At 39.8% G+C, this 27,993-nt stretch overlaps 1 protein-coding gene and 1 long non-coding RNA gene across 4 annotated transcripts in view; one reads left to right on the plus strand and one right to left on the minus strand.

The window, feature by feature from the left end:
* Positions 1-27,993, plus strand: part of ARHGAP17 (Rho GTPase activating protein 17) — a 69,499-nt gene that overhangs the window by 13,429 nt on the left and 28,077 nt on the right. For all 3 annotated transcript variants that reach the window (XM_074964988.1, XM_074964989.1, XM_074964990.1), the window contains exon 2: positions 24,954-24,993. In XM_074964988.1, the coding sequence (XP_074821089.1) occupies positions 24,954-24,993 (40 nt within the window). The remainder of the gene's footprint in view (positions 1-24,953; positions 24,994-27,993) is intronic.
* LOC141994711 (uncharacterized) lies at positions 14,603-20,613 on the minus strand. Its single transcript, XR_012641195.1, has 3 exons — positions 20,471-20,613; positions 20,159-20,394; positions 14,603-14,737 (listed from the first exon to the last, which is right to left on the minus strand). It is a non-coding gene; the product is annotated as an uncharacterized LOC141994711 (long non-coding RNA).

Consider the following 27,993-nt stretch of genomic DNA (forward strand, 5'->3'; position numbering starts at 1 on the left):
TACAAATTAATACAGTGAGCCACAGTAAATCTACTATACTGGATTATAATGAAGTTGTCCAAAACTTGTTGTGATGGCTTACTAACTGGTTTCAATAAATCATTCCTCTCTGCATCTGGCTCATTGTCTTAAGGCGTGCTTGATAGCGGATTGTTTGTTTTTCATTTCTGTAGTTACCAAGACTTCTGGAAGCAAGGTCACACTTGACGTTTACTAGCATTACCATGTGTAAACCACCACTTAGTGCAGCACAAGTAAGACCACGGAGATTTTCAAATGTGTCTATGGCACTGTTTTATAGGGTGAATTATTTTCACTAATGACTTGGGTAAAATAACCATTAAGTATTTGTTTTTAAGGCTTACGTTACCTTCTCAAACTTGTGAAACATTCCTTTCCCTAAAAAAGCACATCACAGTGCACCTTGCTCTTTCACAGTCCCACGGGAAATGTAGCCTTTTTTAAATAACCCAGCTGGGTGAGGCCACAACTTCTCCTCTTAAGTGAGGTGGAGGCTTTTCCCCTTTGCGTAAATTGTTTTCTTCTTAAGTTAATTACACTGCGAAGTGACAAGGACGGGTACAAACTGGAAACAGCACATGTGGTTTGTAAACCACCTTAACATACTTGTAAAATGTACAAAAAAAAGTCAAACTTGGTTTTAGATGGTACCAGACCACTAACACTTCAAACATGTATGATATGAAGGGCAATCATTGTTTTCGTGTATTTCCCTTGATCAAACATGTGGTTTGTATGTCTGTCTGCAGATGACCTCTTCAGCAAGATATGAGCATGTAAAATTCACGCGGCTAATGGTTCAGGTCTTATTTTGTAAAATTGACCCATTATATTGGAAAGTATAAATTCCTTGGATGGGTCCAGACCACCTCATTACTCTTACATATCTCCATCTACAATATCTGTTGCTGCATTTAAAGTCTGAAACAACTGGGTTGAAGTAGTATAGCTTCATACCTCTGCTTGGATTATAATCCAAGGAAATATTTTGAAGTTTGATAAATTAATACCTCGAAAGATCCTGTAGTGGTGGAATAATTCTGAGGTTTTTCCCCCTATTTAAATTGTTCTAAAGTATTCATGTTGCTTCAGATGAAGAGAAAACAGTAATATGTAAAACTGAGACCATGGAAGAAGCTTCTTTAATTTTTGCTTTTAACAGAAATGGGAATGAGGCGCTATGTTACTGGATCACATTTCTAACAAGCTGGTTCAAGTCTAGCCAGAAACTGACCTGGCATACAGAACCAGTGGTCTTAATGCAGTGTCCTTATGTGAAAAGAACACTGTGGAACAGAAGTCTGATGTATTTTTAAATCTAATGCTCTGCACTGTAACAGCCAACTTCTAAACATGCTAAAATGTCAAAACAAAAACTATATAGTATGAAGCTAGTAACCCTGAATTAGACTTTTACTCAGAGCTCCATAATTCATTCTCAGATGCTTAGTAATAAAGAGTTAATTTCCAGATTCATGCTTGAATAGCAAAAACATACTCTGCATGACACATGCCAGGATGGTAATAGCATTACTCTGCATGTTCTACACATTAACATGGTTTCTGTATACACGGTAGCTAAGTAACATAAAAACAGACTTGAGCGTCCAGTGACGCAAAACACAGTACTCAGATGAGCAATCTCAGATGAAGGTTAGTTATTGGAGAGGAGAGTCCAGCCCAGGTGGGGATCTGTTTAACAGTTATTAAGAGAACTTTTGTGCCCAATTTTTAATTCTTACACAGGCGTGTCTCTCTCAGGAAACCGGTGTGAGACCTGAATGTGCAAAGATTGAGCTTTTAACTAAACCCTCAGTTCCCAATGTTTTTCATTGCCATCAGTGATTTCAAGACCAGAAGGAACTGTTGTAGTCTGACCTATTCCTAAAGCAGATCTTTTAGAAAAACATCCAAGCTTGATTTAAAAATGAGTGTTGGAGAATCCACCACAACCCTGGGTAAACAATTCCAATGGTTAATTATTCACTGCTGAAAATATACACCTTGTTTCCAGTCCGAATTTGTCTAGCTTCAAGCTTGCCAGCCGTTTGGATCATATTATACCTTTCTGTGTTAGAGGGAAGAGCCCATTATTAAATATTTGTTCTCCATGTAAATACTTACGGACTGTTATTGAGCCCTTAACCATCTCTTTGCTAAGCTAAACCGATTGAGGTCCTCAAGTCTTTCACTGTTATTTTTTCTACTCATTCTCATGGCTCTTCTCTGAACCCTCTCCAATTTACCAACATTCTTTTTGAATTGTGGACACCAGAACCGGACACAGTGTTCCAGCAGCAGTCACACCAGTACCAAATGAAGAGGGTAAACTAAGCTCTATGCTTACTCAAGGTTGCTGTTTATGCACTCCAGGATTGCATTAGCTCTTTTGGCCGCAGCATCACATTGGGAGCTCACGTTCAGCTGATTATCCACTATGACCCCCAAAACCTTTTTTTCAGAGTCACTGCTTCCCTGGATAATGTGTCCCAGCCTATAAGTATGGCCTGCGTTCTCTGGTTCTATAATACGTGAGCCCCCATTTTCCCTACTGTCACGCCTTGACTGTTGCTGTGTCACTTCTGGTTTTTGCCCACTTTCTCACTCCTGCCTCTTTCTGTCCCTTTTTCCTTGTTTAATTTGCTTTGCTCAATTTTTGTTATCCACAGTTCTGCCTCTCCTTACAAACTGCTGCCTTCTTTCTCCATGGCCTTGTCTGCATAGAACTTGCATCTGTTTTTAGCCCTGATGTCGTTCTAGAGCACCAAACATCTAGATTCAGATATTAAATACTACTGCAGTGCCATTTGGATGCCATATCAGAGTGTCTACCTCTACTATCGAAGGTTATAAATGGGCTTATTTGGTATCATGTTTGCTATGTTTCTCCTTTATAGTAATAACTGTCATGTTTGAATCTGTAAACGTCATGCTTTTTTTTTAGGGAGGGACATTTTAAAGTTATGTACACCATCTATCTCTGTGGCCAGATGTGCATTTTCTGCTTAAAATATCTCTCAATTCTGGGAAGATCATGTGACTGAGATGCAAGACTTCAGTCTTGCCAATGCAAAAAAAATAAGTTTAAATGCTTTTAATTAGCTCAACATGCTTTGTGAATTCTACTTGGTTGTCCTGTTTTATCGCAAGCATATGCTATTAATATTGTGTGCCTGCATCTAAAACTAAGCAATGAGACAGTGGTATTTTAAACATACGTTTTTAATGGCTGTATATACTAAACATCTTACTGTTTTCAACATCTCATGATATATAACAAGAGCTAAGGTGTTCTTCCAGTATGTAGCAGTATGGCAATTGCAGTTACACAGATTATGGAGCTTTAAACTACGTTAAATTGTACGCTGCCTACCTATTTCTTGGTGACAAGGGCAGGAAAAAATAAAGTTTAGAAATCTAAGGGGGCCTATTTTCTTTTGTGACAGCACAAGGGAACTCCCAGGTCACCAGGTGATTTAGCAAGGGAATTGGCTCTTTTCCAGAACTAAAAGCTTGCCATCTCACATGTAGGGAACTTCTGACTCATTCTGTTATCTAAGAACATTAATTACTGACTTAATGTCACACTTGTGTTCAGTTGCACTGCTTAAAAAAATAGATGCTGGACTCCATCTTGACCAAAGTTAAATGTCTGACATTTTTTTCCCCCTCACAGCACTTAGTATCTTCAGTGAACAGAACTTTCTTTTTGCATTCCTAACCGTGAACGATGGGAGTGCACTTCTTATAGTCAGTGGGAGTACTTATTTTGGGGCTCTTACGCTCATTTAAAATAAACTTCTAACTTTGTTTTTTGGGGAGACGTAACAAATACAGGAAAATGGGTCACTAAAGCCCTACTAGCTAAAATATTCCAGCAAGTTATTTAATTGTATAATGAAGTACAGTATAGCTGCAATAAATATACAACTTGACAGTGGACAAGTTTCTAAGTCAGTATAATACACAGAAAATGCAGTAGAAACTTAGAGTTACTAATTGCTTCTGATTTTTTTGTTCATATCTGAAATTGAAATCCGATTCAGGGCTCAAGGCAAGAAACATAATTTCTCTTTGAAATGTCCATGTGCTAATTTCCTCTAACAAGGAACTTATTCTGCATTCATAGACCTGAAATTGTGCGATGTATAAAAGGTTTGCCTTTAACTCATCATTAAAGCAACGAAGTTTGATATTAGTGTTCAGTCTGTATCTGTCCCCATTGAGTACAGAATTTGTAATACATGTGGCATGTAAAATCAGCCACTGTCTAGATGCTTACCCTGCTCCATTGATACCTGAGCGCACACAGTGGCTTAAAGGTTATTTTAAACTAAACTGAATGCCCACAGTTAAGTATTTAAATGTCTATCAGCATGTATTTTGCAAAGAGGGTTGTGAAGTTCTAGTACAGAACCTCATTACAGTAACTTATGCCTTACAAAGACTCTGAAGTAGGATTTGGCCTGAACTGCAGTTGTTCCTTAATAGCGAAGTCTCTTGACTCACTTGGGAGAGGGCTTGGATCTATTTAGTTTACTACGGCATTCCAGATCTGCTAATATGAACAGTCTGCCTTGGGTTTCCCTCTGCCTGTGAGGAAACAATCCACTTTCCTTCCAGGATGATTATTTGTGGAACTTGTTGGGATGCCTTTGATTAGAATAACTTCATCCTGTCAAAGTTGTGTGGTGGGAATTATATCTGGCTTCGTATGCAACGGTTGTTTAAAACTAAACTGAATAAACAGATTTAACTTAAAACTGGAAAACTCGCCATACCTTTGAGCAGAGTTCACTGGAAGAGCTCAATGGAGCAAGAGAGAGAAGATGAGAATTGAAGTTCTTAACTATTGTTTGTGACTATATCAGCAAGCTTTTGTTTCTTCATAAGCTTCTAAAACTGTAGTTCTTGATTAGTGAAACATCTTGTGCTCTTAAAAATGGCACCCATCAGATAATTAAATCAACTTTCCTGAGGGGTTGGGTATTAAACCCGTTCTGGAACCAGAAAAGCTGCTGTTTCAGAACAAACTCCTTTGACTGAATGCTGTGAACTGCAAGCTGTCATCCAGACTGGTTCTTAACCCAGGAAGAGTTGTTCAGGTGAATTCATGCAGTATATGTTCCAGAATTACAGTATTTATTGTTACTAATGTCTAAAGTTTGAGTTAATGCTTTCATCTGGTGATGAATGCAAAACCCTCAATAAAGAGGTGGAGATGGAAATAACTTATTTATAGTTTGTGCAGTAAACTATCTAAAATTCATTCACAGTAGGAAACTAGTTTGTTTAAAATGGGGCAGGCCATTCAAGATGGAGCTGGATTGTCAGGGCCTAAGGACTAGCCCCACCTCTTGGGCTGCATCATTGGCATCTGCCAGTAATGGCTTGCCTACCCTCGGAATAGGAGGGTTGCTGTGGTAGGTATCGAGCACAGGATTGGCACCTTACCACCCGCCCACCTTAAAAATAAATAAATAAAGTGATAGTTGGAAACTCTTCCCTGCTCTGCTCTGTGGAACACCACCACCTTGTATTTGATTGTTAAATACATGGTGGTGTTTTGTGTACATATAATCATGGATGGCTTGGTTTTAGTGGTATGGCTGATGCTGTCTGGGCATGGACAAAGAACCAAATTGTATGGATATTAACTTGCTATTGACCTGACTATGAAAACACTGAAAATAAATGGCTGTGCTGGGATTTCAGAACACCCCAATCCCTAATCATTGCTAAAATATTTGGAAAATAGTACCTAATCTATTCTGAATTCTTGTAAGCTTTTTTAAAAGAAAAAGTAGAAGAGAAATGCACTCTGGAAATGTTAGCTCCTACTGTGCACACTCTGTTATTGGTAGTTTGTATTGTGGTAGCGCCACCTCAGAATTAGGGCTTCATTGAGTTTGGTATTGTCTCACAGGAGGACGTGCTCCCTTCCCTGCAGAGTTTACAGTCTAATGTAATCTGGCCCCCAAATTGTCTCCTGAGTTGGAGAATATGAATTGACCAGAAGGATTAGATTCCTAACATCCCTTGTTGGGCTATTACTTCCACAGAGTACGGAAGGAATAGTGCTGCCTCCTATTTGACTTGAAAATTAAACCTGCCAAAATTGAATATTAGAACTTCGCCAAAACCTATTGGAAGCTGAATTTAAATATAACCTTAATGAGGAGGCCACCTTAGCTTTTTCCATGTATAATTATGAAAGAAGAAAACATTTCATTCTACTTTTGAAAAGTTCAAGTGCTCACATCAAGAGGTGTGTGTATAGATAAGGATGTATGGGAAATCCCATGCTAGAATTGTGTTTGAAAATGGCAAAATAACTGAAGCAGCATATGTTTTGAAAAAAGATGGTGTTTGCATGTCCCTAAGCCTAGTCAGAACATATGCTGTAGTTTCTTAAATGTTGAGTAATTCTCAGGGGAAACTACTTTTTGAAAAGAAATTTCAAAGAAGTTGGCTTGTCTAACTTTCCATAGATGTGAAGCACACTGCATGTAGGGAAGTCAGGATGCCAAGTGAAAAGGAATATGGTTGGGGAAAAGCATCCTTACAGCTTAGTATCCATTTTTCAGTAATGGGCAAAAAGCATTAAGATGTACCAAAAAGAATCAAGGAATACTTGTGGCACCTTACATGCATCTGATGAAGTGGGTTTAGCCCAGGGAAGCTTATGCCCAAATAAATTCGTTAGTCTCCAAGGTGCCACAAGGAGTCCTCAATTCTTTTTGCTGATACAGACTAACACGGCTACCACTCTGAAACCAAAAAGAAATTATCACACTATATGAGTTGGTCTAGGACTTTTTGTGCTATGCTATTCTGCACTTCATGTAAGTTTTAGAGTCTATGCTGTTCTGGTTAAGTGGGAGCATAGATTCATGTCTTGATTTCTGATGAAAAAATATTTCATTCTACCATGTCTCAAATAAAATAAAATTTTTCAGATAACTTAGCAGTTTTGTGTTGAGTGTCAAATGTACCTAGTACATGTGTTTTAGCTTTCTAAATGTAGTGTGTAATTGAACACTTCTCCTCAGATTGGGATTAAATACTAATCTTGTTCATAATGTATCATGTACAAAACCTAGAATGCAGAACAGTCTAAACTGAAGTATGAAGAATAGAAGTATGCTGTGAGAAATCTGTGCAGAGATTTTCGAGATCTTCCCCTTTGCCATTCCTGCCAGCCTTCTCCACAAGTCATCCATATCCTATGTCCTCTCTCCCAGTCAAGGAAGATTGAAATCAACTCTATGTAAAGCAACAGGTGTCATACAAAGAGCTAATTTTTGAAGAATTTGCTGGGCTCCCTTTGCTCCTCTCAGGCATTAAGCACGCAGCTTGTTCCCTGTTGGGCAGAGGAGCAAGTGAAGCTGTCTTCACAAATAAAATAAGCTGAAGTTGAGAGAGGGCATTCTCAGCAATTTCTCACTAAATGCACTTGATAATAAGGCTGAATGAGACAAAATGAGAAGTTGGGAAGATCATATGAGCAACAGCGTTTGCCATAAGAAACTATTTCCTACTTATCCTCTCAACTACTGACTGTCCATGTGTGCATACTCCCAGATTTCTATACTTTATTGTGTTTCTACTCTGGAAATTATAAGTGGAGAGGAGGGGGCATTGAAGTTCCATGTTTACCTGTCAGTCACTTCCAGATCAAATCTGCTTGGTCAATGTAAAAACGAGAAAAAGGCTTTCTCTGACTGTAAGCCCTGCAGACTCAGGGAGGTGTCCTGAAAGCGAAACTGGTATCTTGCTGACTCTTGCATTGTGTAGTAATTCTGCAGTCAGAACAGAATTGCTTGACAAAGCTGAGTCTCTGAGCTGCATGGATGTCAGTGGAACAGGAGTAAAATAGTAAAAACTACTTTTGACACCAAAGCAGATGAGACTACAGAGAGGAGAGTAGTTGAGTAAGAAGGTGGATTTGGTTTCTATGGTGAGAGACAGTGTTCTGTTTCGGCTTGTGTTCAAAATGCTATGCCAGTAAAATCAAACTCCTGCAACAGATCTTGCTGTGTCCAGAAAGCTGAATGCTGGCACAGATTGCCAAAAGGAGAAAATAATTTCCCTACATTAAAATGGCTCTGAAGAATGACCATTGTTATATAATTCCAAAGGCAGGAACAAATTGTAGAAAATATTTTTCTACTACCCCTAAAGACTTTTTAACGCTTTTTATATAAAAGTCCTGTTTCCTAAAAGGATACAAAACTAAAAGCAACAAATGCACTTCATAAAACTTGCTACACCTCTTCTTCCTCTCCCTATCCAACAACTTCATAGCACTTACGTACTCACTCCCATTAAAGTCAATAGGCAGATTCCCATAATGTTAGTGGAACCAGGATTGGGCCCTTAAGGAAAAGCTAAGTTTTCTTGCTGCTTGGACAGCATATGTTTTTGGTGTTATCAGGTCCGCAAGCAAACCACAAGTTCAAAAGCCCCAAACTGTTTGTTTATAGAAGTAGATAAGTACAGAACTTGTGAATGCTAACAATATATTCTTCCAGCTCACACTAATAGGAGATAAAATAGTAAGGGAAGTGTGGGTTATCACTTCAGTAATAAAACTTTTAAGTTGTGTTGAGAATAACTAGGATAACTTACCAATTTTTAAAAACAATTGAGAGCTGAATGGATAAAAGGAAAGAAGGAAAAAACAAATATTTTGTCACATCCATGATGATCCTGGAGTTCGTCTACTCCCCCATATTATCTCCAGTGGTTAAAAAAGGCCAATGAAAGTTTAACTGTTTTCTTTATGGTAAATTTGTATTAAAAGTTTGCATAATGTGTTCTATCTGTCTAGAGAGAGAAGTTATAGCTATTTCTGTTTGTTTAACTGCACAGTTAACGGTACCTAAAGTAGCCAGCTCTTCCTGAACTTTCTAAAACTTTACTTTTTAGAAAATATCACATTATTTAGTTTTATTTCCACTAAGGTCGGCCAGAAATCTGAAACTGAGTTGGGGACCATTTGCTTTGGTGGTGTTCCACAAAATCATGTTTTTCCCCTTTGGGCATTTTTCTCTTATCAGACATGTTAAGACTTTTAAATTAAGACCTGGAACTTCAGACTAGCATATATAGTTGAAGTGATAGGAAAGAGCTAAAGTCTATTCACCAAGATGCTTTGGATCTTAGTACAGTGTAGATTGGGTGAAAAAATATTAATAAATGTCAAATGTCTGTCAAGTTACATTTTATGGAGAATTTCCAGTTAGCTTTAGAAAAACAAGACTCTTATGGGAAACTAACTTCTTTAATTCTGAATACTTTGTCTTTGTTTTTGAACAGAGCTGCTAATTTTCCATTTTTCCTGGCAGCAAATCCTGCCTATTGTACTATAGAAAATCAGCAGGATGTACTGGCAACACAGCCCTGTGTGAAGGTGCTCTGAAATGTTAGCTTGCCAAAAGCTACCCATCTGGCTTCTTTTGGGTAGCAAGCAACTAGGTTTCATCCAGTTAAGGAAAATTAAATGGCAGGAAAAACTTAATAGTCTTGTGTCATGTTTTCATGGATAACTTTGCCTCTGCTATAATCTTGTCTGAGTTTAGGAGCTCAGACTTGTCATTTCATCATGAAGCAAACTATTCCCATAGGCATCTATTATACCAACAGTTAAGGTCCCATATACAGTGTGAATAAAGATTTGGAACCAGTTTTACATTTGCACTGAGTTACTTTTTTTCTAGTAAAAACAGCTAGGAGTCCTTGTGGCACCTTAGAGACTAACAAATTTATTTGGGCATAAGCTTTCATGGGCTAGAACCCACTTCATCAGATGCATGGAGTGGAAAATACAGTAGCAGGTATATTTATAAATAGTACATGAAAAGATGGGAGTTGCCTCTAGTGAGTGTCCAAGTTTTTTTTTACAGCACTTTTTGTTTTAGGATTGCTCTTGTTGCTTCCTTACCAGCTTTTAAAAGGCATTAAGCTTCTTGTTTTGTAGCTCTTGACCTACTTTTTAGCCCATCCATGATCACAGAATCCTTACTGTGCTGGTTGGACAGGACTTGTGACTTTCTCTGAAGCCAGTGGCCTCTCCAAAGTGTTGCCAAACTGAGGCTTAGGGTATGTCTACACTGAAAAAAAAACAAAAAACAAAGCACAGAGAGAGACTCTGCAACAGCGAGTCTCAGAGCCTTGGTCAACTGACTTGAGGTCACACTACAGGGCTACAACTGGCAGTGTAGGCATTGCTGCCCGGGCTTACCCCTTTCCCAGAGTGTCAGAGCAGTGCTCCAGCCAGAGTGGGAACGTCTGCATTGTTATTTTTAGTCCTGTAGCATGAGCCTGAGTCACTTGACCCCATGCTCTGAGACTTCCTCCTATGGGTTTTCTAAGGTATGTAGATATACCTTTAATCTCTCCTTCAGTTCTCCAGATTTGGCTAATCAGTTTTTCTGCATCGAAGACGAAAATTCCTAGCTCCCGAATTCTTGCTCCTGATCTACTGTTTAGAAAGTATAAGTGACCCTGACCATGGTACATGAAGCAGAACTGCTCACTGAAAGTAGAAGACAAAGGATGATTTTAAAGTGAAAGTGTAGCTGTGAGCTGCTACTTTCCCCACTGCCTATCCAGACAAGAGAGGAGCAGCATATGTTTTTATATTATGTCCCAAAGCTTTATTGGGCTGAAGAGCCCTTCCAGAAAGGAGGAAAGATGAATACAGTGGATATGACTACATAACCCATGTAACCAAGGGAGTGGTACTGGAACATGCCGTAAAAAAATAAACAAACATGGTGGGATGACTAACCTAAAAAGTTTTAAAATAACCATTAAGAAATTCTTGCGTTCTTACATGGTTAGTGGTCTTGGCACAGAAGCGGGTAATTGCCCTAACTGTGGACCAAAATATATAATTTCCTAATGTCTCTTTATAATCTGGAATTATATATTCCACCTTAAACATCCAATTTAATTACTGTCTTTATAAATGACTCCCTACATGTTAACATGCCAATTGAGACTGCATGTCATACTGTGTGACTTGAAATATTAAAGTTCTGTAGTATTCAGAAGGAGATGATGATTTCACCATAGTATTTTTGGCTGGTTTTGAACAAGTTGGGGAGACTATTTCCCAGGCTTAACATTAGAACAGTGATAGTTAATCCTTATTGCCTTTCAAGATGTTTTATATACCATCATTATATTTACAGGAATTCTGCATCTGCTTGTGATATTCCTGGTGAAACTGGTATATTTCTTATGGATGTTCAAAAATACTTGACAAACAATTATGTTCAGGTTTCTTCGGCTTTCTAAACCAGCCTTTTAAAATTTAGTGTAAATTCTTCCTTTTTACTGGAGAACACAGGTAATTGAGATTTGGGTAATTGTGGAACCCTTAGTGGTTATTCAGAAAACAGGAACACTTGTACTCCTCCGGAACAGCTATCAATAAATTGTGCCCTTTGTCCTGTATCCTGCAACTTTGCCTTCAGTTCCCAGAATCCTCCTTTTCCCACAGGTCCAAATCTTACTCTTTCAGTGGAGTGTTGCCAGTTAATCAGGTATTTTATATCTAAACCGTGTGAACAGATGAGCTATCAGATTACCGTTTCTGTTGTAGAAAGGAATGTAACATTTGAGAAGGACCTTGGTGTGTGCAGGGCTTCCACTCTCTGTAATTACAGTCTACTAATAATTTCTAACAGTCTTTTTTATTCTTACGTAAGCATTATCTTTGTTACAGAATGTGTCAGGGAAAATCCTTAGTTTAAACAGATCTTCTGTTTCCAAGACACATGCCAGTAGGTTCTGTATACCAGAAGTTCACACAACAGATCCAGTCATAAACCTGGAATGTTTTGAGCCTCCTAGTACATAGGAGGAGCTGGAGAAAGGGCATGCTTTGTCAATTCGTCATAGTTTGGAGAGAGACTTCATTTTACATTCCCAGTATTTAACTGTTTTGTCTACATTCAGTTGAACTCTTAAATTGTGAAACTACCATAGAGGATGTAGTTTAGGAATTTTAGTTTGGGAAACGAGATTCAAGATCACGCTATGTGTATAAATAAGCAGGTACTGCTGGAGGAATTTGTATATGAAGCTGCAGATGTGGTTTATTACACTGAACACCTTGGTTAAACCCAGCTAGTTTTTCCCTAGTCTGTACATATTTTTTCTAAAGCATCTGGAAATGTTCTTTAAAAGATTCTTAGTTGCAATTGTTAATCTACTCCAATAGAACACTCCTTCATTGTCAGATTTATGCTGTGTCATTTCATGGAATGAGTCTGATACAAAGTTAATAGCCCTTTTAACCTAAGGGGATCAGGCCAAAAAAACACTTGTTTACTGATATAGGCCCACAAAAATTTGGTTGGAAAAACCCCTTGATTGTTTTAAGATGTGGTGGGATCTTACACGAGTCAAGAGGTAAGAGTGCAGAGCAGCTATTTGTGAATGCTGCTCAGCTAGTGGCAGAGTTCCTTAATCTTTCCCAGTGGCTGTAGGAAGAATTAAGAATGCCAGTCTCCGTCCACCACGCCCTCATGCAGTGGATAACAGTAGGCTATGCATTTATTAATCCATGATGATTTTATCAGCCACTGTTAATGTCTGACTTCTGGAACAATACTAGCTTACACCCTTAAGGAATCTGACCTTATTTCTATTATTGTAGCACCTGAGAGACCCAGTCAGGGACCAGGACACTGTTGTACTAGGCACTGAACAGACACTGAACAAAGACCATTACTGTCTTTCCAAAGTAACAAACTTCAAAACTACAAGGTCCTTAATTTTAATATGCAGTACAGGGCCCATTTTTTTTAGAATTGCACCCAAACGCTATCATTGCAAATGGGCATGTAATTAAATGTAATAAGTGCACCTATTCAGTCTGCTTCTGGTGCAGTAAATGTGTGGTTTTTATCAGAAACCATACACATGGCAGAATATGGCTTTTGTACAAAGTGGTTTTTGGTTTTTTTAAAAAGGATTTCCCTTGGCTTGTAACACAACCTAGCTGAAGAAAAATAGTTTTCTCCAGCTCTACCATTAACATCTTTCAAGTAGAATGTAATTGAAACCTTTCTCATTAGTAACCCAAGAGTTGCCCATGCGGCAACGGAGCACTGATCAGTCTAGTACAGTATGTCTTGATTCCTATTAAAAAAAATCATAAAAGCGTCTCTGCAAAATCTTAGTGTGTTACCTCTTCTCATAATGTTAAAGCTGTGCTGGAGCAAGAGACATCATGACACCCACCTCATCACGTGGAGGGTGCAACAAATGAAGCAACTTTTGCAACTAACCTCTATCTAAAGTATACTTTTAGGTCTTTTCAAAATGCAATAGATAATACTTTAAGCCTTACCTTGAGCTGCTAAATGATGTTTAAAAAAGTACGATCCTGTGTGCAACTGCAGTCCATTGATATTGGATCAATCCTTGTAAGCCTAGATATTGACAGTTAACAGATGTTATGTTGAACTAACACTGAGTGAATGTGGTGAATGACTTCGCTGGTCAGACCAGGATCATGACAACACTTCGATTGGAGGCCCAAATTGACACCACTACTACTTGTGCTCTCAACAACCCCAAGCTTTAGCAAAGTGTGGTGCCAGTTTACAGCAGTCTAGCTTGGGTCCTTCTTGTAATTTAAAGAGGCTTATTTTTAACACTCTGGAGACTTCCTTGTTTCATAAAGCCCGCTGTCCTTTTGTGTTTACATAATATTTACACTGTTAATATTTTCTGCGTTCTACAGAGTTGGTTGATTTAAAGCCTGGGCCATCATCCCCTGTTCTAGATCAGCCAATTCACCATGTGTTAAAGCCAGTGATTGGTTTATACTTTGACATCTAAAACGCATTGTTTTCACATGTTTGCTAATGTGCTCTCAGATCTTAGATTCTTGTCTAGACAAGTCCTAGATTATCATGAAGTAGATGGCTTCAAAGGATGCTTCCCGGCTAGCTTCACAGAGAGAGAAGGAATTTAGTGCTTAAAGTTGGGGGTGTGATAGTCATATTAGCAGGAAGAGTTCTTAGCTGAAATGTTGCTAACTATAGTCTGTCTTCAACATGTGCTTAAAATAGCACTGTATATTGTAGACATATGTATTCCCATCAGTTTTAGAGGAAGCGCTTGAAACTGAAAAGCGACAGACACTTGTCTAGACAGCCACAGCATGTCCTTTGTTTTAGTCATTCAGGTGTTTTTATTGATATTACTATACATCTGTCACTGTGGCATTTAATTATTCATATAAAAATACATTGCATCTAATTTGCTCATTGTCTATACACCTTTCTCAACTGTGGCATCTTTTGATATAAAAAGCATACACAATGCTCTTTGTCTGGGAGAGTGGTTGCATTGTAGCTTAAACTTTTTTATTTCTAAGTGTTACTTTATTTTCAGGCAGAGTAGTGATGTCTCTGTATTAGATAAAATAAAAGGATGTATCTTTTATATACACTTACAGTAAAATCAGATGTGTTCATTTGTATATAGGTCCTACAAAACTAGGGCTAAATTCTGCCTATATTTGCTCTCAGTGAACCCTATTTTCAACCACATACCCCCTTTTTTGGTACTTCTAAGCTAGTAGCTAACAAGTTGTGTTGATTAGCTTTGCATAAAATGTTGGGTGAAAGGGTGTCTTCTCTCATCCAGTGTATCCGGTGACATAGTTGCTTCTTAGCGGTACTCATTGCTGAAAGAGAGGAATGCAGAATGCTGTTACAATCTTAAACCTGCTCATCTATGAAAATGTGTACATCTAAATACATTTCTATAAAATCTCTAACAAGCTGATATAATTCTATGGCTGTATTAGATGTCTGTTCCCTCTTACGTGATTCACCACTGTTAAGAACTGAACATACTTTAAATTAAATTCTTCGCTAATTCCTGAAGCAGATGGCAAAAAAAAGTATGTAAATCCCATGATGCTGGGTATTGGATGTAAAATCTGGCCTGGAACAGACAAGCCATAAAATGCAAAAGGAAGCATGGTTATCTGACAGCTCAGCCCTCTGTTCCACTTGCTTGTGACTGTTCAGTAATAGGAAGTAGCTGGAAGACTTAGCCTTATCATAAATATTGTACAGTTGCTTCATGGTTTGAGTACAGTGATGAACAGCTGCTGTATTTAGCATATCCCCTTTGGTTTAAGTTAATAACGCTCCTGTTTTATTTTCTAGTATTCTACTATGCATAAATATTACAAAGCCCAAATTACCACAGTCAACAACTCCGTCTGTCACGTGTAAATTCTTTCTCTTGATGGCTCCATCTGATTTGCTCATGCAAGAGGCATCATTCTATATCTCTGAAATCCAGTGATTGGCTTTCTTTTAAGTCAGTCTTGGATGAAGGGCTCACTCCTGCTCCCAGTAAAATAAACGTCAAAGTTCTAACTGACTTCAGTGGATGTAGGTTCAGAGCCTTAAATTGTTCATGTTTTGTCTTTTAACAGACTTATGCTGTGCACAGAGGGACTGGGATGAGATGTGTACATGATTATTTTTAGCCAAATGCTTTGAGTCACTGCATGGACTAAAGGTCCAGTTGGCAGCCTTATAAAAGGCATATTGATTATAATGTGAGAACACTCTTACCAGATGGCCTCTGATCAATTAAATTGTTTTGGTTTCTAAATATTTTCTTAGTCACAGAACTACTTAAAGTGAGAGAATAAAGATGATCCAAGAAGATTTGTGAATCTTACCCACTCCTGTGGAAGTTCTGGGCAATTGGCTATCTGGCTCATTTTTGAGAAATGTATGTTCGACTAGTTGCCAGATTTGCTCCAGAATAGACACAGGAAGTTATGAGTGTAATGAGAAACTTTTTTCCTGACGCACCGAGATCTTAAAACAGTGAAGTTAACTTGCAAGGTGTCTATTCTGGATATTCATACTCTTGACAGCAAAAAGTTAACTTTTTAAAGTTCTTTATGGCAATGTGAAATTCTGCTTTGCTTATGAAACTTCAGAAAGGAGTTTTCCGAGCAACAGTAAACCTTTCCCTTTTAATTCTTATCTCTATTGATCTAATTAATAGAAAGGTTTGTTAAATTAGCAGTGCACTCTGCTTTGGTATATCAGAATTGTTTTGACCTGTTTTTGAGGTCTGAGTTTCAAATCATGCATTTCCATAAGAAATCTACAGTAGTCTACATAACATTGTTCCCACAGTGACACTCGGTGGTCCTGTATGCTTTTTACTAAGTCTGCTAGCTCAACAGTGTAATTGCTTCAACAAGGGGAACTACACAAAAATGAGGAAGCTGGTTAAATGGAAATTAAAAGGGTCAGAAGGGTGAAATGCCTGCAAGCTGCATGGAAACTATATTAAAAACACCACAACAGAGGCTCAAGTTAAATGTATACCCCTCACATTAAAAAAAAAAAAAAAGAAAAAAGACAAAAATGCTATGAATCATAGAATCATAGAATATCAGGGTTGGAAGGGACCCCAGAAGGTCATCTAGTCCAACCCCCTGCTCGAAGCAGGACCAATTCCCAGTTAAATCATCCCAGCCAGGGCTTTGTCAAGCCTGACCTTAAAAACCTCTAAGGAAGGAGATTCTACCACCTCCCTAGGTAATGCATTCCAGTGTTTCACCACCCTCTTAGTGAAAAAGTTTTTCCTAATATCCAATCTAAACCTCCCCCATTGCAACTTGAGACCATTACTCCTCGTTCTGTCATCTGCTACCATTGAGAACAGTCTAGAGCCATCCTCTTTGGAACCCCCTTTCAGGTAGTTGAAAGCAGCTATCAAATCCCCCCTCATTCTTCTCTTCTGCAGACTAAACAATCCCAGCTCCCTCAGCCTCTCCTCATAAGTCATGTGCTCTAGACCCCTAATCATTTTTGTTGCCCTTCGCTGGACTCTCTCCAATTTATCCACATCCTTCTTGTAGTGTGGGGCCCAAAACTGGACACAGTACTCCAGATGAGGCCTCACCAGTGTCGAATAGAGGGGAACGATCACATCCCTCGATCTGCTGGCTATGCCCCTACTTATACATCCCAAAATGCCATTGGCCTTCTTGGCAACAAGGGCACACTGTTGACTCATATCCAGCTTCTCGTCCACTGTCACCCCTAGGTCCTTTTCCGCAGAACTGCTGCCTAGCCATTCGGTCCCTAGTCTGTAGCGGTGCATTGGATTCTTCCATCCTAAGTGCAGGACCCTGCACTTATCCTTATTGAACCTCATCAGATTTCTTTTGGCCCAATCCTCCAATTTGTCTAGGTCCTTCTGTATCCTATCCCTCCCCTCCAGCGTATCTACCACTCCTCCCAGTTTAGTATCATCTGCAAATTTGCTGAGAGTGCAATCCACACCATCCTCCAGATCATTTATGAAGATATTGAACAAAACCGGCCCCAGGACCGACCCCTGGGGCACTCCACTTGACACTGGCTGCCAACTAGACATGGAGCCATTTATCACTACCCGTTGAGCCCGACAATCTAGCCAGCTTTCTACCCACCTTATGGTGCATTCATCCAGCCCATACTTCTTTAACTTGCTGACAAGAATACTGTGGGAGACCGTGTCAAAAGCTTTGCTAAAGTCAAGAAACAATACATCCACTGCTTTCCCTTCATCCACAGAACCAGTAATCTCATCATAAAAGGCGATTAGATTAGTCAGGCATGACCTTCCCTTGGTGAATCCATGCTGACTGTTCCTGATCACTTTCCTCTCATGTAAGTGCTTCAGGATTGATTCTTTGAGGACCTGCTCCATGATTTTTCCAGGGACTGAGGTGAGGCTGACCGGCCTGTAGTTCCCAGGATCCTCCTTCTTCCCTTTTTTAAAGATTGGCACTACATTAGCCTTTTTCCAGTCATCCGGGACTTCCCCCGTTCGCCACGAGTTTTCAAAGATAATGGCCAAGGGCTCTGCAATCACAGCCGCCAATTCCTTCAGCACTCTCGGATGTAACTCGTCCGGCCCCATGGACTTGTGCACGTCCAGCTTTTCTAAATAGTCCCTAACCACCTCTATCTCCACAGAGGGCTGGCCATCTCTTCCCCATTCTGTGATGCCCAGCGCAGCAGTCTGGGAGCTGACCTTGTTAGTGAAGACAGAGGCAAAAAAAGCATTGAGTACATTAGCTTTTTCCACATCCTCTGTCACTAGGTTGCCTCCCTCATTCAGTAAGGGGCCCACACTTTCCTTGGCTTTCTTCTTGTTGCCAACATACCTGAAGAAACCCTTCTTGTTACTCTTGACATCTCTTGCTAGCTGCAGCTCCAGGTGCGATTTGGCCCTCCTTATATCTTTCCTACATGCCCGAGCAATATTTTTATACTCTTCCCTGGTCATATGTCCAACCTTCCACTTCTTGTAAGCTTCTTTTTTATGTTTAAGATCCGCTAGGATTTCACCATTAAGCCAAGCTGGTCGCTTGCCATGTTTACTATTCTTTCGACTCATCGGGATGGTTTGTCCCTGTAACCTCAACAGGGATTCCTTGAAATACAGCCAGCTCTCCTGGACTCCCTTCCCCTTCATGATAGTCCCCCAGGGGATCCTACCCATCCGTTCCCTGAGGGAGTCGAAGTCTGCTTTCCTGAAGTCCAGGGTCCGTATCCTGCTGCTTACCTTTCTTCCCTGCGTCAGGATCCTGAACTCAACCAACTCATGGTCACTGCCTCCCAGATTCCCATCCACTTTTGCTTCCCCCACTAATTCTACCCGGTTTGTGAGCAGCAGGTCAAGAAAAGCGCCCCCCCTAGTTGGCTCCCCTAGCACTTGCGCCAGAAAATTGTCCCCTACGCTTTCCAAAAACTTCCTGGATTGTCTATGCACCGCTGTATTGCTCTCCCAGCAGATATCAGGAAAATTAAAGTCACCCATGAGAATCAGGGCATGCGATCTAGTAGCTTCCGTGAGTTGCCGGAAGAAAGCCTCATCCACCTCATCCCCCTGGTCCGGTGGTCTATAGCAGACTCCCACCACTACATCACTCTTGTTGCACACACTTCTAAACTTAATCCAGAGACACTCAGGTTTTTCCACAGTTTCGTACCGGAGCTCTGAGCAGTCATACTGCTCCCTTACATACAGTGCTACTCCCCCACCTTTTCTGCCCTGCCTGTCCTTCCTGAACAGTTTATAACCATCCATGACTGTACTCCAGTCATGTGAGTTATCCCACCAAGTCTCTGTTATTCCAATCACGTCATAGTTCCTTGACATCACCAGGACCTCCAGTTCTCCCTGCTTGTTTCCAAGGCTTTGTGCATTTGTATATAAGCACTTGAGATAACCTGTTGATCGCCCCTCATTCCCAGTATGAGGCAGGAGCCCTCCCCTCACAGACATTCCTGCCTGTGCTTCCTCCCGGTATCCCGCTTTCCCACTTACCTCAGGGCTTTGGTCTCCTTCCCCCGGTGAACCTAGTTTAAAGCCCTCCTCACTAGGTTAGCCAGCCTGCTGGCAAAGATGCTCTTCCCTCTCTTCGTAAGATGGAGCCCGTCTCTGCCCAGCACTCCTCCTTCATGGAACACCATCCCATGGTCAAAGAATCCAAAGCCTTCTCTCCGACACCACCTGCGTAGCCATTCGTTGACTTCCACGATTCGACGGTCCCTACCCAGGCCTTTTCCTTCCACGGGGAGGATGGACGAGAAGACCACTTGCGCCTCCAACTCCTTTATCCTTCTTCCCAGAGCCACGTAGTCCGCAGTGATCCGCTCAAGGTCATTCTTGGCAGTATCATTGGTGCCCACGTGGAGAAGCAGGAAGGGGTAGCGATCCGAGGGCTTGATGAGTCTCGGCAGTCTCTCCGTCACATCACGAATCTTAGCCCCTGGCAAGCAGCAGACTTCTCGGTTTTCCCGGTCAGGGCGGCAGATAGATGACTCAGTCCCCCGGAGGAGAGAGTCCCCGACCACCACCACCCGCCTTCTCCTCTTGGGAGTGGTGGTCGTGGAACCCCCAACCTCAGGACATCGCATCTCATGCCTTCCAACCAGCGGAGTCTCCTTCTGCTTTCTCCCCCCAGACATATCATCTGGTTCACTCTCCGCAATGGTACCTGTGGAGAGAACATGAAAGCGGTTGGTTACCTGTGTCTGTGTTACTGGAACCCAGACATTCCGCTTACCTCTTCTGGAGGTCACATGTTGCCAAGCTTCCTCACTGGCCTCTTGGCTCCTCTGTGCCACCTGCTCTATATCTTTAGAGCTTTGTGCCCCTAGAAGCCTATCCTGTGTTTTTGTCCAGAAAATCCTCAGTTTCTCGTATGCAACGCAGGGTCGTTATCTGTTGTTCCAGACCTTCAATCTTCTCTTCCAATATGGAGACCAGCTTGCACTTTGTACAGACAAAGCCGCTTCTGTCCTGTGGAAGAAAGACAAACATGGCACATCCAGTGCAGGTCACAACAGCTGAACCCCCCCCCTTCCATATCACCTACCTACTATGAGCGTCCTCAGAGACGTTTGCAAGATGTAAGCCTCCCTGGGCTCACTCCAGGCGAACTCCCAGGCAACAGAAACAGCAGAGTAAAAAAAAGGTGGTTAGAGGCAAAAAGACCACTTCTAAAAATTGGAAGTCAAATCCTACTGAGGAAAATAGAAAAGAGCATAAACTCTGGCAAGTAAAGTGTAAAAATGTAATTACGCATCCCCCCCAAAAAAATTTGAGGAGCAATGACAAAAGATACAAAAACAGCCAACATTTTTTAAAGTACATTAGAAGCAGGAAGCCTGCCAAAGAATCAGTGGGGCCACTGGACAATTTAGCAGCACTCAAGAAGAACAAGGCCATTACAGAAACGCGAGAATTCTTTGCACTGGTTTTCACTTCAGAGGATTCCGACACCCAAGCCATTCTTTTTTAGTGACAAATCTGAACCGTCCCAGATTGAGGTGTTAATAAAGGTGGTTTTGGAGCAAATTGATAAAATAAACATATCAAGTCACCAGGACTTGATGATATTCATCCAGGAATTCTGAAGGAACTCAAATATGAAATTGCAGAACTAACTGTGGTATTTTAACCTATTGCTTAAATCAGCCTCTGTACCAGATAAATGGAGGATAGCTAATTAATTGCCAACTTTTTAAAAAAAAAATGCTCCTGGAGTTATCCTGGCAGTTACAGCCAGTAAGCCTAACTTCGCTACCAAGCAAATTGGTTGAAACTATAGTAAAGTACAGAATTATCAACACACAGATGTTGGGGAAGAGTCTACATGGCTTTTGTAAAGGAAAATCATGCCTCACTAATGTATTAGAATTCTTTGAGGAAGTCAACACACGTGGACAAGGGTGATCCAGTAGGTGTAGTATACTTGGATTTTCAGATAGCCTTTGTTGAAGTCCAACACCAAAGGCTCTTAATAAAAATAAGCAGTCATAGGATAAGAGGGAAGGTCCTTTCATGGATCAGTAACTGGTGAAAAGGTAGGAAACAAAAGGTAGGAATAAATTGTCAGCTTTCATAGTGGAGCGGTGCTAATAGCAGGATCCCCCAAGGGTCTGTACTGGGATCTGTGCAGTTCAACATATTCTTAAATGATCTTGAAAACTGGGTGAAGCGTGAGGTAGGAAAACTTGCAGATTATACAAAATTACTCAACAAAGTTAAGACCAAAGCTGACTGCAAAGAGTTACAAAGGGATCTTACTAAACTGGGTGACTGGGCAACAAAATGGCAGATGAAATTAAATTATAGTGAGTGCAGAGTAATGCATATTGGAAAACAAAATCTCAACTATACATACAAATTGATGGGGGTCTAAATTAACTGTTACCACTTTGAAAACATCTCAGTGTGCCGCAGCAGTTAAAGCTAATAATGTTAGGAACCATTAGGAAGGGGATAGATAAGATGGAAAATATAATAAAGCTACTATAAATCCATGGTACACTCACACCTTGAATACTGCATGCAGTTCTGGTCACCCCATCTCAAAAAAGATATATTAGAACTGGCAAAAGTACAGAGAAGGGCAGCAAAAATGATTGTGTATGGAACAGCTTCCATATGAAGGATTACAAAGACTTAGTCATCTCTCTCCTTTCAATCCAAGGGCAGATATGATAGAAGTCTAAAATTTCAAAGAAGTTTCAAAAGAGAATTAGATAATTTCATGGAGGATAGGTCTGTCAATGCCTATTAGCCAAAATGGTCAGGGATACAACCCCATTCTCTGGGTGTCCCTGAACCTCTGACAGCCAGAAGCTGGGACTAGATGACTGGATGGATCACTCAATAATTGTTCTGGTCATTCATTCTGAAGCATCTGGCACCAGCCACTGTCAGACCTGGGCTTGATGGACTATTGGTCTGACCCAGTAAGGCCATTCTTATGTTCTTTACTGTTCATGCTTGGAATGAAATGTAAGTACAGTCAACACATTTTAAGAGCACTCCAGTTAAAGGAACACATTTCTTACACTACGGATTTCTCCCTGGTAGTTTTCAATGGGATTTTTCATCTGTGATTATCTGATCCTAGTCTTGTATTACCAGTTTATCACTCACTACTAGGAAGTGATGAATATATCAAGCAGAGCAGTCATGCTTTATTTACAAGGAAAATAATGCTTAAATCTCATATATATTTAACTTTGCCAGAGTGATCATTTTGCTGTAGCCTTTGCACATTTCATTGCCACTATAAAGTATTTAAGTGTTGGTGTCTGTCAGTTTTGAGCATTAGCAGATAATAAATATTTAACAATTAACAACACTTTATGGATCACTGATAGCCCAAGGCAGGTAACTTATCATGAAATTAAAATTAAATACCTTTCAAAGTTTAACACATGTTAACTGAAACATTTCCCATGTGATCAAAGTCCCTCACAAGAGATTAACGGAATTATGGGTGAGAGGTAAAGCAATGCATTGGATTACAAACTGGTTTGGACAGACCAGGGGAAGAACAAATACATTTTTAGTAGGACAAAATGTTAATATTGGGGTGCACCATGGGCCTGTATCGAAACCAGTGTTTAAAAGGGATCAACAGTGAAGTGAAATGTAGGTGACAGACTAGGTTGGGTATGACTACAGAAGACTGAGGAACTTCAGAGGGACCTAACAAAGCTAGGTGAAAGAGGAGCAGCATTATAGAGCAGGTTAGGCAAACACCTGTCAGGCATGGTCTAGATGACTTCTTGAGGTCCCTTCCAGTCCCATGATTCTATAGCAAATGAGATTCATTGTTGACAAATCTATGGTAATTTGAACTACGTGTACACAATGCTGGGATCTAAATTTAACTATGACCATTCAGGAAAAATCTAGATGTCACTGTGGACAGCTCAATGAAAGTATTGGCTCAATGTGCAGCAGCTGATAAAAGTTAATGCATAAGGATTGGGTTAGAAAATAATACTAAACACATCATAGTGCTGTTATATAAATCTGTGGTAAGCCTTCACCTAGAATACGTTCCATTTATAGTACCCTATCTCAAATACAGCAGCAAAAGGAGGGGCCCAGAAAAGGATAGCAAAAATGAGTCATTGAGAGACTACTTTATGAAGACTGGAATAGAAGGGACTGTTCACAGAGGAGATGAATAACCAGGGAAATGGTAGCTCTACAAAATAACGAGTAATATAAAGAAAGTAAATTGGGTGCTTCATTTACCTCTTCTCAGAATACAAGAACAATAGCCATGAACCAAACTCAAAGGCAATTTAAAATTGACAAAATTGTTTTTATACAAGACAGTAGTGGCAATTCACTGCCACAAAATATCATTCAGGCTAAGATATTAATAGATTTCAAAAAAGGGCAAGACCCATTTTGATGAGAATAGTCAGTTATGTTAGATAGGGGTTTTATAAAGAGAACTAGCCCCTCCTGCTTCAGAGCATTAGCCAACCACTGACATGAGTTCTCTCATGAGCAGGTTATACTGTAATTGTCTACCAGCAGTGTGTTTTGCACCTTCATCTGAACATCTGGTAATGGCCACTGTGGCCTTATCAAGACTAGAATTTGGAAGTTGTTAGTTTAACATATGTTGAGACTCTAATGTGGAAAAGTCCTTTTAATGGATTGGCGAACACCTGACAAGGCCTGTCAGACAGGGTATTTGACTGAGTGGACCACTGGTCTATCTGTCAATTTCTGTGTTAAATTAGGGAGGAAGAGAAAACGGAGTGGCGCATGGTCTGATCAGGAATCACTGAGACAATAAACATGAAGCTCCATGATGCTGTTTCTGCGATCATTTTTTGGAGCAGAAGTGCTCTTTAAAATTATCCTTGGAACTTCGTTTTACTCCTGCTTGTCTTCTGGCTAAGTACTGAGAGATTCCAGTTTGTTACATAGAATCATAGAATATCAGGGTTGGAAGGGACCTCAGGAGGTCATCTAGTCCAACCCCCTGCTCAAAGCAGGATCAATCCCCAATTTTTACCCCAGATCCCTAAATGGCCCCCTCAAGGATTGAACTCTCAACCCTAGATTTAGCAGGCCAATGCTCAAACCACTGAGCTATCCCTCCCCCCATGTTTCTTGCATTAGAATTACTCGTTTTTAGGCAGGTAATGTACAGAAATGATAGCTATGGATGCATTAGTGGGTTAGGCTTGCAACTTTAGAAATGTGCAGCTTTCTTTGTTAATCTCACTAATTTGTGGTGTTGGACAAGTGGTGAAAGATTGCTCCTCAGCAGTGATCTGCAACTTGCATGTAGTATGGTACATGCCACATTGACTGAGTGTGCTGTGTATCATAACAATGCTCATAAGCTTGTCGCAGGGTGGTATTTTTTAAAATGGGAGAACTTTTTCATAAGAGATCAGTTCTTAGCTCTGAATATTTTTCCTGTTAATGTATTGCAAGTTTTTTTACCCTTAACCTAAAAATCTTTTTAGGTGCAAATTATTCTAATTCAAGGCTTACATTTCTCTTGTTTTTTTTCCTTTCAGGGCTGAGAAAACTGAAGTCCTCAGTGAAGATCTATTACAGGTACTGTAACTCGGTTAATGTGCTGCCTTTAAATGCTTTATTATAAAGAACTAAGCAAGCCTTTTGACTTCATAGAATGCTGCCTGTGGAAACAAATTACAAGGACAGAAGTTAGGTGGCTGTAGCTCTGCTTCCTCAGACTGGACGAGCTATGATATAGCTTAAGGAGAAGAGGAACTGTGAAGCCACATGAGACAAAAGGGGATTTGAAAGTTGAAGTACACTAAAAAAGCAAGTGCTAGATTAGAAGCAAAGAAATTGTAGCTTTGTATTAAGTAAACTCATTTACAGTATAAAAATGATTCTTTACAAGAATATAATTCAGGTTTCAGAGTGATAGCCGTGTTAGTCTGTATCAGCAAAAAGAACGAGCAGTATTTATGGCAATTTAGAGACTAACAAATTTATTAGGGCATAAACTTTCGTGGGCTAAAACCCACTTCATTGGATGCATGCAGTGGAAAATACAGTAGGATTTTTATACACACACACCATGAAAAAATGGGCGTTGCCATACGAACTCTAACGAGACTCATCAGTTAAGGTGGGCTGCTATCAGCAGGAGGGAAAAAAAACTTTTGTAATATAATTGCTTTTCTTGTTGACTCTCTCATGCTGTTTCTAGCTGGGAGAACATTAGTGTTTGGAAGGCCTCTTCCTGTCCCCTTGTTCATCTATATTTCTTCCTGAAGGAGTTAATTTATATGGGTTTCAGAGAAGCTGCAATAAATGCCCACTCTGCTTGCAGAAATCCAAGGATTATTCCAAATAAGCCCATGTTCTGTTTATTTCTTGCAGTTCACACAGTAAGTGCTGTCCTGACTGTCATGCTGATAACAACTGTGATACTTTGAGTTGTAATGGAAATTTTTTGTGCAAGTTTTTTTAAAGTTGTACCATCTACTTAAACGTACATTTGTGCCTGAATTTTTAGGTACTATTTTTACAGAGACTACCAATGACTGGTATAATTGACAGATCAATGAAAGTTTTCTTTTCACTTTTATTCATTCATTTGCTAGCTCTTAATCAGTTTCTCCTGTATGTGTAGGTCTTTCGCACAGCAACTAGGGGAAGAAACCTTTTTTATGAACAATGTGATTGCTAAACCACACAGGTTGGCTGGGGAACACGGCTACAGTAATAGCCCAAACCAATTCAAACTTATTTACATAACTAGGTTTCAGGTTGACAGTATCTTTCTAATATGATTAAATTTCCAAAAGACTTGCATTTGAGGCTGAAATTTTCCATGCTTGGTCTCTACAAAGAAGCTCCTTTTTTAAAATTTGAGAATCTCTTCAGCTGTTGAAGTTACAAGAGTGGGAAAATTAATTTCAATTTAAAAAAATTTAAATGATGATGATAGAGGTGTATGTATAACTACCTCAGGTAATCTTGAAACAAGCTAAATTGACATAGTCCAGCTTTCTCCTGGACTAGAGGGTTTACTTTATCTTTGGATCAGAAATATCCAACAGTTTTTGGCAACATTAATGAGAAAATATCTGAAGTAAAGCTTAAAAAAATCTAGCTATATTAAGGACTTTAAAATTTGCCATGAGAGAGCTTGCAGGGATCATCTGTTGTCTTAGTTAGAAGACAGAATATGAATGTGAAATAAAGACAAACTCTCAGTCACTTGTTGCCAGCAATTTTTGCAAGCAGTTTTCCCAGGCTTAGTAACCAGACTGGTTACACCCAGATGGAAGAGTTTGCTCGTTCTTGGGGAAAACTCTTGTCTGACTAAACTGCCTACGAGTTTGGTAGTGATCATTTTATAAACAGGCTTTCTACTTTTGTTATGTTAACTCATAAGTTTTGGCTTTTTGGTACATTTTGAAATAGTTGTTCTAATTAGCTGAGTGCAATATTCATCTTCAAATATGCCTTAATTAAATTTAGTGCCTTTCCAAATCAGGCAGGGACTACCCTTCAACCGTATTAGAAATGTTAATGTGTCTCCATAGTGCATTCTCCCTACAGTTAGCGCAATGTTGTCCAACCAATTCTCTCGAGGCAAGGTTGGAAGTATCTGTGTTTGAACCTCGAATGAAAAAATGCTACTTGCTAATCTACACTCTAGATATATAAACCAAGTTACAATCAGTGTTACCAGCAAAGATGAGTCTTTCAGTAGCTTCATTGACCTGGAGGAGGAAAAGGAAGAACTACCAAGTCTGTTCCCCCTTTATATGTTGAGGACAGTCAGATCCACTTTTGTCAGCAACTGGACAGTAGTTACTGTAGCAAGCACTGTGACATCTTCAGTTCTGTATTCTTCTGCAGAACAAAATACTGCTTCGTGCTTTTGTTTCCTGCTCTTTTTGTGATAGTGGTTTCTAATCATGCTGGAATTCTTAAGCAAAGATGTGATTAACTCAGCCAGTAAGATTTTTAGGTGGTCAATTTATATTGAAGATTTAGTGATCATTAATAAAAATGTGGTAATATTCTTAGATAGGCACCCATGACTACTTATAACATTGAGATCTCGGAATCATCTTAGAAGGTCAAGAAAAAAAGCACTGGTATAAATAAGCTTAATCTTAGGAGGCACAGCAAAAATGAAGCACTCAAGCACATAGCACGTAGCAGAAATATGAAAACCAACCATTGAAACCTGTTTTAGAGTAGTAGCCGTGTTAGTCTGTATCCACAAAAGGAACAGGAGTACTTGTGGCTCCAATGAGAAACTGCTGAGCTTGAATTAATATGCAAACTAGATACTATTAACTTGGGTTTGAATAGAGACTGGGAGTGGCTGGGTCATTACACATATTGAATCTATTTCCCCATGTTAAGTATACTCACACCTTCTTGTCAACTGTCTAAATGGGCCAGCTTGATTATCACTGCAAAAGTTTTTTTCTCCTGCTGGTAATAGCTCATCTTAATTAAATAGCCTCTTACTCCACCTTTTCATGTTCTCTGTATGAATCTATCTTCTTACTATATGTTCCATTCTACGCATTCGATGAAGTGGGCTGTAGCCCACAA

The sequence above is a fragment of the Natator depressus genome, chromosome 10 (assembly GCF_965152275.1).
Source record: "Natator depressus isolate rNatDep1 chromosome 10, rNatDep2.hap1, whole genome shotgun sequence".
In the NCBI taxonomy this organism is placed as follows: domain Eukaryota; kingdom Metazoa; phylum Chordata; order Testudines; family Cheloniidae; genus Natator; species Natator depressus.